Source organism: Saccharomyces kudriavzevii, assembly GCF_947243775.1.
Source record: "Saccharomyces kudriavzevii IFO 1802 strain IFO1802 genome assembly, chromosome: 15".
NCBI lineage: Eukaryota > Fungi > Ascomycota > Saccharomycetes > Saccharomycetales > Saccharomycetaceae > Saccharomyces > Saccharomyces kudriavzevii.
In genome coordinates, this window is record NC_079286.1 from 26,860 (window position 1) to 44,699 (window position 17,840).

General features: G+C 39.5%; 9 protein-coding genes across 9 annotated transcripts; 5 read left to right on the forward strand and 4 right to left on the reverse strand.

The window, feature by feature from the left end:
* Nucleotides 1-847: 847 nt before the first annotated feature.
* Nucleotides 848-1,597, forward strand: ZPS1 (Zps1p; the record flags this gene model as incomplete). Its single annotated transcript, XM_056231021.1, has 1 exon — nucleotides 848-1,597. The coding sequence occupies one exon, from the start codon at nucleotides 848-850 to the stop codon at nucleotides 1,595-1,597; it is 750 nt and encodes a 249-aa protein (XP_056084882.1).
* Nucleotides 1,598-2,569: 972 nt separating this feature from the next.
* SKDI15G0100 (M20 family metallopeptidase) lies at nucleotides 2,570-4,315 on the reverse strand (the record flags this gene model as incomplete). The annotated part of the gene is made up of 1 exon (XM_056231022.1): nucleotides 2,570-4,315. The coding sequence occupies one exon, from the start codon at nucleotides 4,313-4,315 to the stop codon at nucleotides 2,570-2,572; it is 1,746 nt and encodes a 581-aa protein (XP_056084883.1).
* Nucleotides 4,316-6,923: 2,608 nt separating this feature from the next.
* GRE2 (methylglyoxal reductase (NADPH-dependent) GRE2) lies at nucleotides 6,924-7,952 on the forward strand (the record flags this gene model as incomplete). Its single annotated transcript, XM_056231023.1, has 1 exon — nucleotides 6,924-7,952. One exon carries the CDS (start codon nucleotides 6,924-6,926, stop codon nucleotides 7,950-7,952), a length of 1,029 nt encoding a protein of 342 aa, XP_056084884.1.
* Nucleotides 7,953-8,174: 222 nt separating this feature from the next.
* On the forward strand, nucleotides 8,175-8,873 carry DCP1 (Dcp1p; the record flags this gene model as incomplete). The annotated part of the gene is made up of 1 exon (XM_056231024.1): nucleotides 8,175-8,873. The coding sequence occupies one exon, from the start codon at nucleotides 8,175-8,177 to the stop codon at nucleotides 8,871-8,873; it is 699 nt and encodes a 232-aa protein (XP_056084885.1).
* Nucleotides 8,874-8,990: 117 nt separating this feature from the next.
* Nucleotides 8,991-10,814, reverse strand: SPT20 (Spt20p; the record flags this gene model as incomplete). The annotated part of the gene is made up of 1 exon (XM_056231026.1): nucleotides 8,991-10,814. One exon carries the CDS (start codon nucleotides 10,812-10,814, stop codon nucleotides 8,991-8,993), a length of 1,824 nt encoding a protein of 607 aa, XP_056084886.1.
* A 353-nt stretch (nucleotides 10,815-11,167) lies between these two features.
* On the reverse strand, nucleotides 11,168-11,878 carry PEX11 (Pex11p; the record flags this gene model as incomplete). Its single annotated transcript, XM_056231027.1, has 1 exon — nucleotides 11,168-11,878. The coding sequence occupies one exon, from the start codon at nucleotides 11,876-11,878 to the stop codon at nucleotides 11,168-11,170; it is 711 nt and encodes a 236-aa protein (XP_056084887.1).
* A 220-nt stretch (nucleotides 11,879-12,098) lies between these two features.
* On the forward strand, nucleotides 12,099-12,683 carry PSF3 (DNA replication protein PSF3; the record flags this gene model as incomplete). Its single annotated transcript, XM_056231028.1, has 1 exon — nucleotides 12,099-12,683. The coding sequence occupies one exon, from the start codon at nucleotides 12,099-12,101 to the stop codon at nucleotides 12,681-12,683; it is 585 nt and encodes a 194-aa protein (XP_056084888.1).
* A 111-nt stretch (nucleotides 12,684-12,794) lies between these two features.
* On the reverse strand, nucleotides 12,795-16,046 carry CTR9 (Ctr9p; the record flags this gene model as incomplete). Its single annotated transcript, XM_056231029.1, has 1 exon — nucleotides 12,795-16,046. The coding sequence occupies one exon, from the start codon at nucleotides 16,044-16,046 to the stop codon at nucleotides 12,795-12,797; it is 3,252 nt and encodes a 1,083-aa protein (XP_056084889.1).
* Nucleotides 16,047-16,351: 305 nt separating this feature from the next.
* NOP8 (Nop8p) lies at nucleotides 16,352-17,833 on the forward strand (the record flags this gene model as incomplete). Its single annotated transcript, XM_056231030.1, has 1 exon — nucleotides 16,352-17,833. The coding sequence occupies one exon, from the start codon at nucleotides 16,352-16,354 to the stop codon at nucleotides 17,831-17,833; it is 1,482 nt and encodes a 493-aa protein (XP_056084890.1).
* Nucleotides 17,834-17,840: the final 7 nt, after the last annotated feature.

Here is a 17,840-nt window from a genome sequence, read left to right on the forward strand (position 1 = left end):
TTCTACGAAATCGTAACGCTTGCGTTCAATTTGCTAATGAGGATCACCTATCTCAATAAAGAGTGCCCTAAACAAAAATTTTGACGAGCTAAACAAGTTATCGACGGGGCCGTCAAAGAAAATTGTACGGCTCGATGACTTTGATCGTGGCTCAATATTTGTGCCATCACAATTTCTTTACATCAGAAGATCCAAAAAAATTGAGCTGCTTTGATAAGCTCAAAAGAATGTTTCAGCATCGAGCAGCAGATAATGTTTGCAGCTAGTAAAATGCCATTAAATACCAGAATTGTGCCATTTTGGGTATTTCTTTATTCAAAATGCACCCTGTCTGGCGCTTCTTTTTTTGGCAATATGGCATTATTCCTCGACTTGGTTAAAAGTTAAAAACCCAATGCGCGCTATATCAGCCGAAATCCGCCCATAAGGATGTGGCGGAAATAACTTCTTCAAGGTTTTTAGTTTCAACCTTTAGGGTCTCTAACCTTAAGGGTCCTTGAAGTTGTACAGGTGAAAAATATGAAAGATACTTACTTACAGAAATGTAAGCCTGTTGGAAAAAAGAAATTATAGTTTTACCTTCGAGATCGTTTGAACCAATTTTTCTTATATGGAAGCGCCGTTCCTTTCTGTAACTTAAGCCCTTCACAGGAAGATCTGTGGACGCCGCACTTGCTTTCGAAACGATCACATTCTGGTAGTTTAGGTCTCGTCGTTGAAATAAATCACGTTTTAAAATATATAAAAGGGAAGACCATGCCTCATCCGTCCATTGAAAAAATTGACTATGAATTGATACTAAGTATTTTAAGCCAAGAGGTAAGACATATAAACAAGTATACACATTATGACATTCACTTCTAGAAAATTCATGGTTTTTGCAACTGTTGCTTCTCTAGCACTTAGTGCTCCAGTAACTTATGACACCAATTCGACTGTTGAGTTAGAATCTTCTCTTTCCCAAGAGGTTTTAGGTTGGAGTCATGCCACCTTTCCCGCCATTTATCAAACGTGTAATGAAACTAATGCTAGGATGTTGAATGCAGCTTTAAAGGATACTGCTGAAATTACAGCTTATGGTAAAAGCAGACTGTTGAATTACGGTGTCGATGACGTTTATTACAAAAGATGGTTTGGTAACGGTAGTGTCTTCACTGTAATGGGTGTTTTTGATCAATTGATGGAAGCATCTAAAGGTGGCATGCTTATGAGATGTGATGATGTTGATGGTTTGTGTGCAGCTAATCCAAACTATTACGCTGGCCATCACCGTGAATCTGCTCCAGCCGAGACTGTTATTTGTGATTACTTCTACAATTCTAGAAAGCCACTATCAAATATTTGTTTCGAGGGTACTATTGTTGATGTTGGTCCAAAACATTACGCTGGTATTGATATGCTACATCGCTACTTGCACGTTCCTACTATGAGTATGGATGGATTCATCGGTGAATATGCAGAAACACTTGAAGAAGTTGTTGACTACGCTCAAAACAATGCCACCTTTGCTGTTAAAAATACTGACAATTACTTGTACTACCTAGCAGATGTTTATAGTGCCTCTGTTATTCCAGGTGGTTGCCTAGGTGACTTGTAATAGTTACGTTGTTATCTAAATAGAATTTCCCCTTCTATATCGTACATATTTGTTCGTTCTATTTTTTTAAAAAGAAATTTGTTTTATTCTCTACCTGCAAAGAAACCATTATTTAGATGTATCAAAGACTTTGGCGATAGTTATCTTTTCATGATTAAAATTTTTTAAAAAAAGTGCCCTTTAACTTAAATGTGCATACTATTTTTGCCTAATAATGAGGTGTCAGACACTGCCTTTAGTATGATAGTGCAATTTCCGCGGAAATAAGTATCTGTCCAAGCGCTGGTAGTAATTCTTCTTAAAGCTTAACGGACCTTTTTGAATGACCTTTTCTCATTCAATATATTCGCAGGTATATTCGTTGAATCCGATTGGGACTCACATATTATCAACGAAAAACCATGTGAATTGATTTGCGTCTCATCAAAAAAGTGATAGCTTTGATGCGGCTGAGCTGAATGTCGGAAGCAATAATTTTAAGTCCAGGAACGGGCGGCAAGAAAGCTTAAATAAATATTTTTCGGATGGCCTCCATAGGAAATCTTCATCACTCAAATTCAAACTAGGTGAAGCAAGGAACTGTGTCTAACTCGTTGCTGGCAGTACTCCAGAACGTGCACATGGTGTATTCGAAATCATAGAAAAGACTTTGGACCTTCAATAAACCAACAGTGTTTCGGCTTGGCGTGAAGTGTACTATGCTGGTCATCTTCTTTCGTAATATATAATGAAGGAACTCGAACAGTTCATTATAAAAAGTATAGGATTTTCTTAATTAACTTGCTCACCTAATTTGAATGCGAGGATTTCAACAACGTCAAAAAAATTCAGTTTTATTCCTTCCTCTACAGTTGAATGTAAGAGTTTTTTTACAAATAGTAAATTGTTCCAAAAGGACAAGTTCGGGATAGGTATATATATATACTTTATATGAAGAAAAAAATGTAATACGGCTCAAATGAGTTTCCCTCTTTAATCGTGACCATATTCATTGACATTAACAATATATTCATATACGAATGCAACGGCTGACACGTGCGAAGAAGCTGAAATATGTTCATTAACAGAGTGGATTGTTCTCAATTGATCGAATGGGAAAATACCCGCAACGAACCTATAAATGTTCCTGCTTAAATCCCAGTAATACTTGGTATCGGTGTTTCCAGAAAACAAGCCACCCGTGACGTAAACCTCGGCATCTTTTTGTTCGGCCAGAATTTCGTTTTGAAACAAGTTTTGAACAGTACCCGCAAAAATATCCCAGACATGTCCCGAAGTTGGCGATATTGGAGCAGGTTCTAGCATTTTTTCGCACGCTAAAGAAATATAACCTAGTTTCGTCTCCGGAATGATGACTTCATCCTGGAAAGTCAAGCCATAGCCATGCTTTTTGGCAATAACTGTGGCCCAATACAAATCATTCTCTACAGTCTCGTTAACGGATGAATGAATACCCACCCTATGATTAACAATAAAACTAGTCAAACCAGGCAATGCGTTAGCCTTGACACCACCGTTAATAACATCGATGGCCCTAGTTGTCCTTATCAAATCACGGATGTCAGGGTGAGACCCAGCAAACTCTGTTAAAACTCTTCTTTGGTTTTCATCAACAGGCGACCTTAAAATTGCGTCTCTGACATGGGGTGGGAAAAAGCTGGAGTGTTCAGCGGCACATTGCAACACGTTATAGACAGGGTTGTCAACTGAGAAATTGAATTCAAACGGGTGATTTTCCATCAAAAAGATGAGTTCTGATGCAACGCCAATTGTAGTATGGTCCGGCTGTACTGACGAATGGCCACCATGGCCATGAACAGCAATTTTAGCATCAACATATCCCTTCTCGGCATTCACGGCTGCCGCAATGTATAGATTTTTGTCGAGCCGTAAGAGCCCAGCTCCTTCGTCAATAATGGAAAACATACTATCCGGGCCGTATCTCTCCAAGAGGAACGGTGCCAAAGTACTAGCTCCCATCAAACCGCTCGACTCCTCATCAAACCCCAGAGACAAGATAACAGTTCTTTTGGTCGAGTAACCATCGGCAAGCAGTTGTTCTATACCCTCTAATTCAGCAAGCAGTAGATTCTTACAATCATTGGACCCGCGACCCCAAACGTAATCGGTCTCTGGGTCGTAATGACCCGAAAATGGTGGATACTCCCAAGAATCCCATATTTCTCTATTGACTGGGACCACGTCTTGATGTGCCATGAAGAGTATTGGTTTCAAACTCGGATCAGTGCCCTCCCATGTATATATCAACCCTATTTTGTTAACTTTCTCGACCTTCAGGTGAGCATGAACAAGGGGGAAAGTTTCTTCAAAATACTTGTGAAGCTTAAAAAACTCTGCATAGTACTCTAGATCATCGTCTGGAAGCGGGTTGGTGTCGTTGATTTCAGTAGGAATCTGAATAGCGCCAGACAGCTTCTTTATCGAGTCTATCTTGAATTGCTTATCGTTTAGAATCAAGTTGACAGACTTATTGAACGACGGACGATATGTTTCAGCTTTTTTACATTGTGGGGAAACGGGAACTTCGAAAACAGAACTTGGGACAGAATCAGCAGAGCGACTGGTATAAGCTAACCCCAGGGCTAATAAACCTACTAGTGGCAAGACAAATTTCTTATACTTAGAATAGGTAGATGGTGTTGACTGCCCAGAAGAAGGATACCCATTTTGGAGTGGGTGGTGGCGAGGCTCTGTCATATGTGCTTTCAATAGCTAAAAATCGAAGATCTAAACGTTAAGGTATACAATTAATTATTCTGCCAATACTTAACTTTTCAAGCCATTCATTCCCCTTAAGGACACATGCGTTGTGTTCGAAATATAAATTATCATATTTCGGTACTATATGGTCCTTATTTTTTAAATACTCCTTACGGAAATGCAAAAGCGGAGGATGTTCTTATCCAGGGACTCTGAAAATGGAAAACAAATCCGAAATATGCATACTACACCTCTAACTATGGCACGCCCCCTTTCGCCTTCAGCGGATTTCTTACTGCAACAGTAGCTGGGTATGCAAAGTTGCGGAAACTACTAAGAAGACCCCCACTTTGGGACGTCAATTTACCTTAGTTGGAGTATTTATTGAATTCAAAAGCAGAGCCCTCATTGGAAATCGAATTATAGTATCCGCAGAAAAGCATAGCGCGTTTACTTCTTACCCAAGCTAGATGTATATATGAGCATTGATACGCAATCATTTGGGCAAATACATTTTCTAGAACCTCACAACACAATTTTTATCATGCTTTTCATTTTATATAGTCATATAAGCCATTCGACCATCGCACATGATCAAGATTTCTTTGGAACAGAGTGGTGTTTTTAGATATCTCTTGGATTTGGCTCGATGAACCAATGAAAAATAGTTGAAATGGGAGTTTTAGTCCGGAAGAAGTGTTCGCTGTATTGCTGACGCCCATTCCGATCGATATGCCAAACTGAAAATAAAAAAGTCAGAGCCAGCTACACGTCAGGCACATCAAAAACAGTCCGGTGAACGTGCTACACAATCGCTGTAGTAGTTTTTCTGCGTTTGGTATTCCGGCATCTGTGGGTGCTTTTTTTGTACTGCTGGCCGTCATTTATACATGCTTTGCTCCCCATCCATTTTACGGACCTTTTGCTGGATTTGGTTCCCAGTGAAATGACAATGTTAATCAAAGCCAAAAGAAGCTGTGCCAAAACACCCTACCAAGGTCAAAATGAGGTTGAGAAGATTCTTATTGATGGGCCTTGTGGCGACATGGAAAGAGATGTTAGTAGTTTGCTCTGTTGCGGGTGTTTACCCCTCCTGCAAAGACAGGATGCATATTGCCTAAGACGGGCTTGGAAATATCACACTGAATTGAATAGCAAGACATAAAGAGAATATATATAATGGATCGAGTACGAAATGCGCACTCTTGTGGCCGGCGACTGTTGTTTTTTAGCGGGAAATTTTGTGGTTGGGACTTAAAATATTCCACTAATGCGGCACCAGACATATCAAAGCTCTTCCTCAAGCTACGAGAACCTGCTGGCAGTCAGTCTGAGAAACGAAATGGTGCTGATTTCGATCGGAATCACAATGAGTCTGTCTCAACGTTCGAAAAATTCACTAACGAGTTCAAAGGGCTTATCCTTTTCGAGCCAGGTTATAATTGGTCCAGACTTCAGTAGCTTAGCGCAGGCAATCGGAAATTCCGCGGCAAGTTTGTGAAAACTGCATAGCGACAACTTAATCTAGCAATTGTCAACGAACGAGATCCTGCAAAGGTGTTAAATCACTCATATACCTCACTAAAAGCCTGTATATTTCTTGCTATGGTTAATGAGGATGTCCTTCTACTGTACTCAAGTCTTTTCTCAAACCGGCCACTGGCGCTTCTCTGCAGGACTACATGGGGCCTGTTTTTCATTCAAAATTTTCACCAGCTCGAGAGTATATTAAAAGCAGTTATAGATGAAAATGATAGTGCAACAGACAATCCATACCGGCTCTTCCGATCCAGAATTAGGCGCTTGAAATGAATAGAAAAGAATAGTAAAGACGGAATGTAGCCAAAGTTTCCGGAGAGTCTTTTAGTGGGGGTATTCGGGGCCAAATCATAACTATCAGTGTCAATCCTAGGCTTTACCACAAAATTTCATATCACAGTGCATGAGATCTTTCCATCGTTCCCTGCTTACTTGCACCTACCTCAAGAACCATATCTGGCTCTACACGCATCCCCACATTCTGGGCCTTGTCCTTCCACTAACATGGGCCTTCTAGATTCACCTCAAACGTTCGGATTATTTTTTGTCAAATGCAAAGGGAAAACTTCTTACCTTAACCATGTGAGATATGTAATCAAGAAAATCATCACTTTCAGCTGCAAGTGATCGGCTCAAAAAATTTGTCCGATACATTCGAGTAAATTTTACGGATTATGATCGTGGAGTATGAAATAAGCTTCTGATATTAACCATGGCGTATGGAAAACGTTCATTCAAGCATTGAAATAAACGGTAACCGATTATTGCAATAATAACCGGTGCAGATACCGTAGCGTGCGTTCTCCTTTGAAAAGCTCCCTATTCTTCTATTTATTGCTCGAAGATATCACTGAATTCATTACGTAATTAAGGTAATCGTTATAACAGCGACACTTATATGGTACGAAGATTTCTCGAAGAGAGTAATTTTCCTTCTCGGAAAAAAAAGGAAAGTCCGACATTGAAAAAAGATCATTAACATCTCAACTATATATAGGGTAGAGTACATTGTCCCTAACAAAACGTAATGCGTATCAAAAAGCAGTAAAGTTTTAGAGCAGCAGATATGTCTGTCTTCATCTCAGGTGCAAACGGGTTCATTGCCCAACACATTGTCGGTCTTCTGTTAGAAGAGGACTATAAGGTCATTGGTTCCGCTAGAAGCCAAGAGAAGGCTGATGGCTTAATGGGGGCCTTCGGAAATAATCCAAATCTTTCCATGGAAATTGTTCCGGACATTTCTAAACTAGATGCATTCGATCACGTTTTTCAAAAGCACGGCGATAACATAAGGATAGTCATACACACAGCATCTCCCTTCTGTCTCGATATTTCCGACTACGAACGGGATTTGCTAATTCCTGCGCTGAATGGAGTCAAAGGAATCCTTGACTCTATTAAAAAATATGCTGCTAATACTGTAGAACGTGTCGTCTTGACCTCTTCGTTTGCAGCCGTGTTCGAAATAGAAAAAGAAAGCGACAAGTCCGTAACATTCAACGAAGAGTCTTGGAATCCAGCAACGTGGGAGAATTGCCAAATCGATGCCATCAATGCTTATTGTGCCTCCAAGAAGTTTGCCGAAAAAGCTGCTTGGGATTTTTTGAAAGAGAATAGAGACTCTGTGAAGTTCCAACTAACTGCCATTAACCCGGTGTATGTCTTTGGTCCGCAAATGTTCGAGGAAGACGTCAAGAAACACTTAAATACATCCTGTGAGTTCGTCAATAATTTGATGCATTTATCGCCGGAGGAAAAAATACCGGAAATGTTTGGTGGCTATATCGACGTTCGTGATGTTGCAAAGGCTCATTTGGTGGCATTCCAAAAGAATGAAACGATTGGTCAAAGACTGATCATATCAGAAGCCAGGTTTACTATGCAGGACATTCTAGATGTACTAAATAAGGATTTCCCCGTCCTAAAAGGCAAGATTCCAGTCGGCAAACCAGGTACTGGCGCCACTCATAACGCTCTTGGTGCCACTCTCGATAATACGAAAAGCAAAAAATTGTTAGGATTCAAGTTCAGGAACTTGAAAGAGACTATTGACGATACCGCATCACAAATTTTAAAATTTGAGGGCAGATTATAAGCTTAAAATAGAGATAAATAGACTATACATAGACGTTTGTTCAAATTACGATCATTTATTATCTAGTAAACCGCCTTCTTTCCCTTTGTGAATCAACATCAATGCGAGAGCGGCGAGAAAGCTGGGAAAAGAAGAAAGAATGAAGAAAAAACAGTAAAAAATAGTCGAGAACCTTTATACATACTTTCTTAGAGTACATACGGATACAAGAAGTTATCTACAATGACTGAGACAACAGCTACGGCAGCAGAGAACTCTGCCACACAATTGGAATTTTACCGGAAGGCTTTGAACTTCAACGTCATTGGGAGGTACGATCCAAAAATAAAGCAACTACTTTTCCATACCCCACATGCCTCATTGTACAAATGGGACTTCAAGAAGGATGAATGGAATAAACTAGAATATCAAGGTGTTTTGGCCATATATTTAAGAGACGTTTCACAAAATACGAATCTTCTCTCCGTTTCATCCCAAGAGATGGACATGTTTGATTCACAAAATGGTAGTAATAACATTCAAACAAGCATCAGTAACAATAATAATAGCAGCACCAGCAGTGGAAATGGAAATGGTAATAAAAACAACGATTCGTTAGCCGATAACTGTGGGAAGACTTTGAGCGGAAAGGACATATACAACTACGGATTAATCATATTGAACAGAATCAACCCCGATATTTTTTCAATGGGTATAGTCCCTAATAGTGTTGTCAATAAGAGGAAAGTGTTCGATGCCCAAGAAGATGCAAAGAACCCACTGGAGTGCATGGGGGTAGAAGTGAAGGATGAACTGGTTATTATCAAGAACTTGAAGCATGAGGTCTATGGTATATGGATTCATACAGTTAACGATAGACAAAACATCTATGAACTAATCAAATACCTTTTAGAAAATGAGCCAAAGGATTCTTTTGCCTGAGCGATACTGACTTCCCAAAAGATGAAAAATTTTATAATGATGTACTTTAATACAATATAGATATATGTATATAGATATATTATATATATCCTGGAAATGATAACCTTATTGAGTAAGTTATGAAATTGTGGTGGAGGAGGGCGTGCCAGTTGCGCTTTGTTTCTTTTTGGTCACCCTTTTCTTTTTAGGCGCTGGTGTACCGCTCTCACTCTTCTTTGCATTTTTCCTGGGTCGTTTGGCCTTCGGTTTATCTGAATTATTACCATTATTATTATTATTAGTATTACTATTACTGCCGGTAACATTGTTGTTACTTCTTTTATTGGCTCCACCATTTTGCTGCTGTTCCAACGCTTGTTGTTGTCTTTGTAATAGCTGCTGTTGGGGAGTCAATGGTGCCGTCATTGATATTCTGGCATTGAAAGGTGTTGGATTGATGTTCGCGCTTAATGCTTGCTGCTTTCTTTTCTCTTTATTTATTCTCCATTGTTCAATAAATTTCAGTCTGCTAAATTGATTATTGTCATTGCCCATAGAGGACCCCACTGCAGCAGCAGCAGCTGCCGCCGCCAGTGCCACTTGATTACCGTTAGCCAGACTGTTATTCCTTGTATTCGAAGCAGAATTGGAAGTTGAGGACGAAATGCCACGTACTCCATTAGAATTAGAGGTTGCAATCTCCATTGCATTTTTGGTCAATGACACGGCAAACGTGGAGTTTGTTATTGTCGTTGTACGTTCGTTCATGATCAGCATTAATTGCTCGTAATTCGAGCTATGTTGTGGAAATTCTTCATGTTCATCAATGTGCCCCACAACACCCTTTGTACCTTCTCTCGTGGACTCAACACGGTGTTTGTGAACAAAACACTTTTTTCCCTCGTCTAAATGAGGCTCAATGAAGGCCCTTTCTTCCAACATATCTCGGTGCTCATACGGATTTAGCGGCACACTTAGTGATAAATTTCTCTTGGTTAGCGTCAATATTTCAGATTCAAACTGTTGATAAATACTATCGGAAAACCGGGCATTATCTGCATAGGACATCATGTCATAATAGGTAGTTAAATCATTAGGTTTCAATAATGTCCGGTATACCCTAGGTCGTTTGAAAGAGGTTTTCTTGTTAATCATATTGGCGGTTGTATTTGTTACACCACTATTAGGTTCAGAAGGTTGTTGAATCTTGGAGTTATCCTGTGCGTTACTGTTATTGGAAGGTGAGGAGGTAGATGTATTAGTATTGGGCTTGTTTTCCTTAGGGGTGACATCCACTGTATTCGTATGGTCGTAAACTTGCAAAATAAGATTTCCCTCATAGAATTGAATATTACAATCCCTCAAAACTTCCATAATAGCATCAGGGATTCTACCTCTGGCGACGTACTCTAGAAATTCTTTCAAAGTTTCATTATTCTTGGTTAAAATTAGACCATCACTCGTCAATTCGGGTTGTTTTTGCTGCTGTTGTAACCTGCTATTTGCAGGAGCACAAATTTTATAGTTATTTTCATAAATGTGAAATTCGAAACTGTGTAGATATTGTTCATATTTTTTCAGGATTGAATCTGCATCTTCCACAAAATTATAGAGCCTTTTCGGCCTTTTGTTCAAAGTCATGAGCATTTGGTAGAACTGAGCCTCATAGTTTTGTAATGCTTGCTGTTTTCTCTGTTGTTCGAGTAGCCTTTGTTGTAGTAATAGTCTTTGTCTTTGTTGCAATTGCTGTATTTGTTCCCTGGTTAAAGTTCTTGTCCCTTCACCGACGTTATTGTTACCATTAGCTCTCATAACGGAATGGTTTACAGTTGCTGCGGCAGCGGCATTCATAGGAGGTGGTACATTAACCGGGCTACCGGGTGAACCCATACTGGATGGAGTTGCATTTACAGGAATACCGAATACATGAGGGTCGTTTCCTGTCGGGCTATTGGCACTCATAATTAAAGGATATGAGGGCGAATCTACCGTTTATGAATTTTCCTGATTCTCCTGAGGATTACTTCCTTCATTCCTTTCTCTGCACTGTTTGATCATCTTGATACTTCTTCATGATTGATATTCACCAAATATCGCCAGCGGGGTAATCTCAAGAATCTGTGTAAATAGCAATCTCAATAATATATAGTAGTACTTTACATGAAACTAGATAGCACAGAATATCATCACATTGAAGTTAAAATTGGTATAGAGATAGAATATTGGGTCTTATACATAAAGAAACAGATTAAGGTTGAAAAGGAATAGAGCCAAAAAAAACAGGAAATAATAAAACAGAGATATCGTAAGGAAAACTAAGTAGCTTTCCACATGTCTTGCATACCAAAAATAGAAGTCACAACACCGGATAATGCAACGTACTCCTCGTTGCTGGACAGATATCCCAGGTTGTTGAGAACGATGAACGAGTCTGCTGCGTCCCAGAATAATCTTCTTAAAGCGGCATATCTGTCCTGGTAAGCCTTCCCCAATACTTTCTTGTGATCTTCCTTTTCTTCCCCTTGACCTTGTGGCTTTGCGTTTACAAAGGCAGCAATTTGTGCATGGGATGTTTGAATCTTGCGGAGGTCCATAGCTAGACCACTCAAAAGACCGAACAACCAACACCAGTTGGACCAACGTGGCACTTTCTTACCGGTAAGGATGGTGACGGGAATCACCTTTAAAATTCTCAAAAGATTGACTTGATCTAATGACAGATACGCAGCAAAGAAAATATTTTTCAGGATGTTGCATACTCTGATAACGTTGTCGCTGGCCAATTTGTTATCGTAAAACTTAGCGGCGGCTTGTAGATGGTTCAAAGGTTTCAAGAACCTCAGGAACTTTCTCACTGTGGTGAATTGAGCCTGTAATTGTCTGGCCAATACAGAAGAGTTCTGCACTGCCAAAAATCTGGCTAAGTATTGTAACAATCTTAGAATCTTTTCTCTACCAGCCGAACCATCCAGAAATTTGACAAATCTCGTCACTGAGGGATGATATACCACTGTATCGCAAACCATATTGATTTATATTGTTTTGTGAGCTTTTTGACTTATTTCACTACGGGTAGAACGCTATTTCGGTTGTTGGAGTCATTTCCCTTTTATAATGGTAGATGATATATCCATCGCCTTCGGGTCTTCCGAAATAAATGCCGACGCGTAATGAAAAATCGCGATGGAATTGGTGCAAGCATTATTAGCATTGGATGTGCTGGAAAAGAAGCAAAGCAAAGGTGAAATGGGGTACTATGATATCGATGATGTGCTGGCAGATGGGACAGACTTCCCTTGCAAGTTTCAGTATGACATTCCGGGCCTCGGATATCTGGAGAACAACCCAGGACGGCCCATAACCAAAAACACTAAACTAAATCTACCGCTGTGGTTAGCAAGGATCTTGGCGATTGTAGGTGGTGACGAAGCCCTGGTGGACGAAGACCCCGTACCCTTTGTGGAGCTTTTGCCTCCCGACATGTTTTCTAACAAAGTTATGAACGCCATAAAGACGGACCCGGTTGCTCTGGACTTGCATTCTATAAATTCGCATTTCTTCAGCTTGGCCATAAAATGGATAACACTGTTTAGTGAGAAGGAGCTGGCCAATGTGGTTAGTGAATTACTTTTACAACGGGCGCAGGAACTCAATCACCATGCAAGTAGTTTGGCGGTCGATATCAATGCAGATTCAGCTGGAAAGAGTACGGCGAACACTAATATTGCAACGAGTACGTTCTTATTGAAACTGGACGAGATGGAAAAGGATATATATAAGAAGTCACACGAATCATATAAGGACACAAAGAGGTGGGTGTTTCAGAAATAACACATTCTTTGTTTAGAAATACACTATATATATATATAATAATAATATAAAAAAGGCAATAATAATCTATATCACGCTTTTCAAAGTCTTCCCTCCGCTTTCTCCTTCCTCTCAGAACAATTCGCCGTCGCCATCATCATCATGATCGTTATTATTATTGTCCTCCTCGTTGCCACCGTTTTTATTGCTTTCGGAACCACTCATCTGTGCTTCGTCTTCATCGCTATCTTCGATAAATTCATTTGATAGTTGGGATTTTTTGCCCTTATTGTGCGAAGGTTTTTTCACCACATCGTCTTCATCTTCGTCGCTATCAGAGACAACCTTTTTAGTAGTTTTCCTTCTCTTGGGTCCACCATCATTTTTCGCCTTGGTGGATCTCTTTCTTTTCTGTTTTGATTTTTCTTCGTCATACTCATTATCATTGTCAGAGAGATCTGAATCGTCCTTCACATTATGGTCGCTTATGGCCATGGCTTCACGCTCCTGGATCAATTTTTGTGCCTCATCTTGAAGTCTCTTATACTCTTCCGCTTGTTTTTCTAATTTCAAACGCTTGGTTTCCTCCTCTTGTTTTATCCTTTCCTGTTCCTTTACTTCGTTTTCTTCCAGAGTTTTACGTGCTTCATCGATTTTCGCGCTTTGTTCTTTCTCATATTCTTCTTGCTCATTCAAGGAACGTTCTAGTGCACTTTTCATGGTGGTTTCACCCAATTGGATACGTTGTTCTAACTCTTCTTTGGGGATCATGTTGAAATCTTTCAAGTCATTCAAGTCTTTGAATAGTGATAGACCTTCTTCCAGGCCCTCCAACGAATCCTTGATTTGTTGAACGGTTCTGAACTTAGGATTCGATCTTCTTAATGTTTCTGCAATTTGGAATTGCAACAAAGCTATATTGAATTTCACACTGTGGATGAACTTGTTTTTAGTAGATTGCTTAACAAAAAGTTCCAAGGCAGTTTTAGCATTTTCTAAAGCCTTTTGAAAAAAACTCACTGATCTTTCCTTCATACCGCGTGCGTACCAAGCTCTACCCAATAAATTCAGAATATGCGGTCTCATAGTTTCATTGTCGAACTTCTTCAAAGCCAATTCATAATTTTCAATGGCTTTTCCAAATTCGCGCATTTCCAAATAACAATGGGCAAGGTTTAATTGAACATCTTCATTGTCCAAAGAGTCTCTTACCTTCCTCAAAATTTCCAGAGCGGGTCCCAATCTTTTACTTTCTGCGAAAATGATTGCAACACCTTGAGCAGCGAAAATATTGTACGGATCAACTTGTAAAACCTTTTGGTATAGCTGGATAGCTTTCAAATAAGAATGCTTTGATTTTTCTTGTTCCTTAGGATTTCTGGACTTTTTTCCATCCCTTGCAATAGTCACGTATAGATTAGCGAGGGAAATCAGTGCGTAAGCATCATGGGAGCTATATTTCACCAAAGTTTCCTTGTTATGCGTTGTGCTCTTCTCGTTGTTTTTCCTTTCTTTACTATTCTTCAAATACCAACCATAAAATGAACGGATCTCTAGATCTGACTTGTTCACTTCTAACAGGTCATCCATTTGTACACTCATAGCTGAGTCTTCAATCTTTGATTGAGCAAACTTTAGGTATAGATTTCTTATTCTTGCCGCAATATACGCTGGATGTGAAGATGTGATTTGGGAATATATACATTCAGATTTTTCCGGATCATTTTTTTCATTAGTTCTGGCAATATTGTATTCAAGTGTAACATTGACACTTTCATCCGTTCCGCTAACTTTTGCCTTGGCTTGCTTGAAGAAGTCATCAGCCTTGGTCAAATCACCGTTAATGAAATGGTAACAAGCCAAATTGTTTAGTATATCCAAGGGAATTTCATTTTGATTGATGAACTCCATTTCTTCCAGGGCTTTGGAAAGATAATCCAATGAGGTTTTATACTGATTTTGAGATTCGTAAAGTTGAGAAATCACAAGATAAGCTCTGGATATGATTAGTTGATTCTTCATGGCAAGCGCCAATTTGAGGTACCTCTCTAAATACTTCAAAGCCTTTTCATTTAGGTTACTCAATTCCTTCGCGGGAAGGTTTTTGATCATCTTGCCATCTAAGGCCTTGCCCGCATAAAGCATGCCCAGGATATAATTTAGTTCTTGTAAACTTTCGTTTGTCTTGTAAAGATTCTCAAAAGTAATGATACTCTCCTCTAGTAAGTTATTTTTTATTTGAGTTTGACCCAGCCCTAGTTTCGCCAATAAATTATCCTCATTTTTCTTTAAACTTTCTTGAAACATAATGAAAGATTTACGATAATCGCCTAATGCATAATGTGCCCTACCACACCAGAAGGAAGATTCCGATAGGACAGTCTTGGCTATTAAGGGACTCATTTTAATAATTTTGTGATGGTAAATATTCAAAACAGTCTGATAATCGCCTTTAAAATAGTAGTAAGTTTGTAACAATGTCAATAAAACAGGATGATTTTGGTTTTCAGAGAAAACAGTGTTTAAGTCAATCAATGCCTTTCCAAAAGCTTCCTTAAAAGTGTCATCATTAGAAGAGTCAATCAAAGAGTCATGAAATTCACCTAGCAATACTAGTATTGAGGCGCTTGTGTTCTTTGAATTTATTTGGAGAGCCCTCTGCCACGATTTGATAGCCATTTTAGGATCCTTTAACTGCCAAAAGCATAAACCGATACCGATACGGGGATCTGGTTGCAAAACAGGGTTGATAACTAGTAATTCTTGAAAGATTTTCAAACTGGCCATATAGTTCTTCTTTTGGTATAATAATTTCGCTCTTAGAAGTAAAAACAAACAATTGGGTTTAGATTGCCTTCCCGACCTATGATCTTCGGCATGAATACTCTTGACAAAAAGGTCAGAGGTTTCCAGAGCTTTGTCGTAATGCCCACGCTGGTAATACAACTCGACTGTAGCCAACATGTTTCCGATCCATGTGGGGTCAAATCCAATAGCATCCTTTAAATTCAATTCAGCTTGTGTAAGTTCCTGCTCTTTGGTTTCCATACTAAGCGAGTGTCCCTTTGCCAGATTTAAATGTGCCCAGGTCAAAAAAGTGTGTAGTGAAGCCCTTTCAGAGTTTTGGAAAACATTTAAAGCCATTTCAATCAGTTTTATACCTTCGTTGGTTTTCCCGTGATTGCAGTAAGCAAGAGCAATGGTTAGCCAATGTTCCTTTTCAGAGCTTTCCTCGACTAATAGAGTCTTCAAATCTGTGGGATCATCCGGTAAGTCAGTTTCTAGGTCGATACCGACCAATTCTTCCGAGGCCTTTAATGGGATATCTAAGGAAGTGGGCCATTCCATTGACGGATACCCTTCGACCTTAATTGTGTTCTCCATGTTGTCTCTTTCTTCCAACACTAGTGGGCCAATCCTTTTGGAACTTTGTACAGAAGCAGCGAGTGAAAGACACCTTGTAGCACCCACTATAATAATCTTCTATAACGCTATTATCCTTTTCTTCAAAACTGAATTTTTTCATTCAAGGAAAAGAGTAAAACTACGGGTAACAAATAATTCATAAAGGAAAAATTTTCAAAAATATAGCGATGAGCTTTGAATACTGTTATATATTAACAAAGCTTTGATAGTGCCTGTGTCTCTTTAAAGCGTGTCTCAGGTTAGTGATAAGTGAACTATACGTGATGAGTAGTGTGATTCAGAAGAGAGTTTTTGTCGGAAATATTTTCCATGACGCGGACCAGTGTTATTCAGAATTGCTAGATCGGTTTGGCAAATTTGGTGATTGCCAAGAAGCTCAGTTTGAAAAACATGATCATTTTGCATTCATTGATGTGAAATTCAATGACGAAGCAGCATTCAACAAATTGAAAAAAAGTTTCAACAATGTTAAGTTCAAAGGAAACGTTTTGAAGGTTGATGAAGCGAAGCCAAGTTGGGAAACTACCTGGGCCCTACAACATACGAAGGACCTCGAGGAAGATATAGTGCAAAGTATCAAGATGAAAAAGAAGGATTGGGAACATTATAAGAAAATGGAGAACGTGGCGAAAAGTTGGAAAGACCATAAGGAGGTTATTGCCGGTAGAATGAGGAAGGCACCAAGAAAAAAAGGCCAGCTGAGAAACATCACGTTCAGGATAAATGTCGATGGATCTTTAAAAGTTTATAAATGTTACAAGACCAAATTATGGGGATATGAGAGGAATAAAGAGTTGAACGATTTAGTGTACAAATTTACGAATAATTTCTGGAAGAACGGGTATGACCATATCGTAGATAGACTGGATTATAGTCATGCCGCCAAAACTATCCGGTTCAAGAGTGGGTCGAAGCAGTTAACCATATCACAAAATGAAACTAGTGGGAAGGAAAATGCGGACAGCGATGAGAATATGTCAGAAGAAGAGAAGGAGAAAAATAATGTTATTCTAAGCGGCCTATTAAAGGACTTTGACTTCGATAAGCCAGTGCCGTTATATGACTCCGACGTTGAACCCATCTCGCAAGTTGGAGGAGAGGAAGAAAATGCCCCAGAGGAAGAAAATGCCCTAGAGGAAGAAAACGCCCCAGAGGAGGAGGAGGAGGATGTTGAACTAGCAGACGTTCCAGAGGTGGACGTGTCGGAACGAGAGAATGGCATACTGCAAGAAGCCTCTGAGAAGAAAAAAGAGCTCGACGAGGGTCAGGAAGAGGATCATGAGTTTATTCCGACTTTCACCGGGGAACCTGGTCAAGGCACAATAAGCAACACCGAGACATTGAGAAGTTTATTTAATCCCAGCGAGGTGGAAACTGTGTCACAATTCAAATTGATTGAAGATTCGGATAATGACATTGATCGTACGAAAGGCATTGATGTCGGTCAGCAGGAGGAAGAAGCAAGCAGACCAAACCGCTTAGACGTCGTGTTCCCTGTAACACAAGCGACGAAAGATAAGGATACGAAAAATTTCTTATTTTTTCCTCATTTGCAATCGCCATTCTTGATAGGGCAAACACAAGTGAGTAAAGTAAGGGCTAGTGGAAAAGAAACGATACTATCGAATTGGGATGAAGAGTTTTGGGCCAATAGAGGTAGTTGGACCCGTGACATGAGACGCAAAATGAAAGATGCATTGAAGCATCGTAAGAGGAAACAATCGAAAAATGGAGTTCTTTTATAGAGGATAT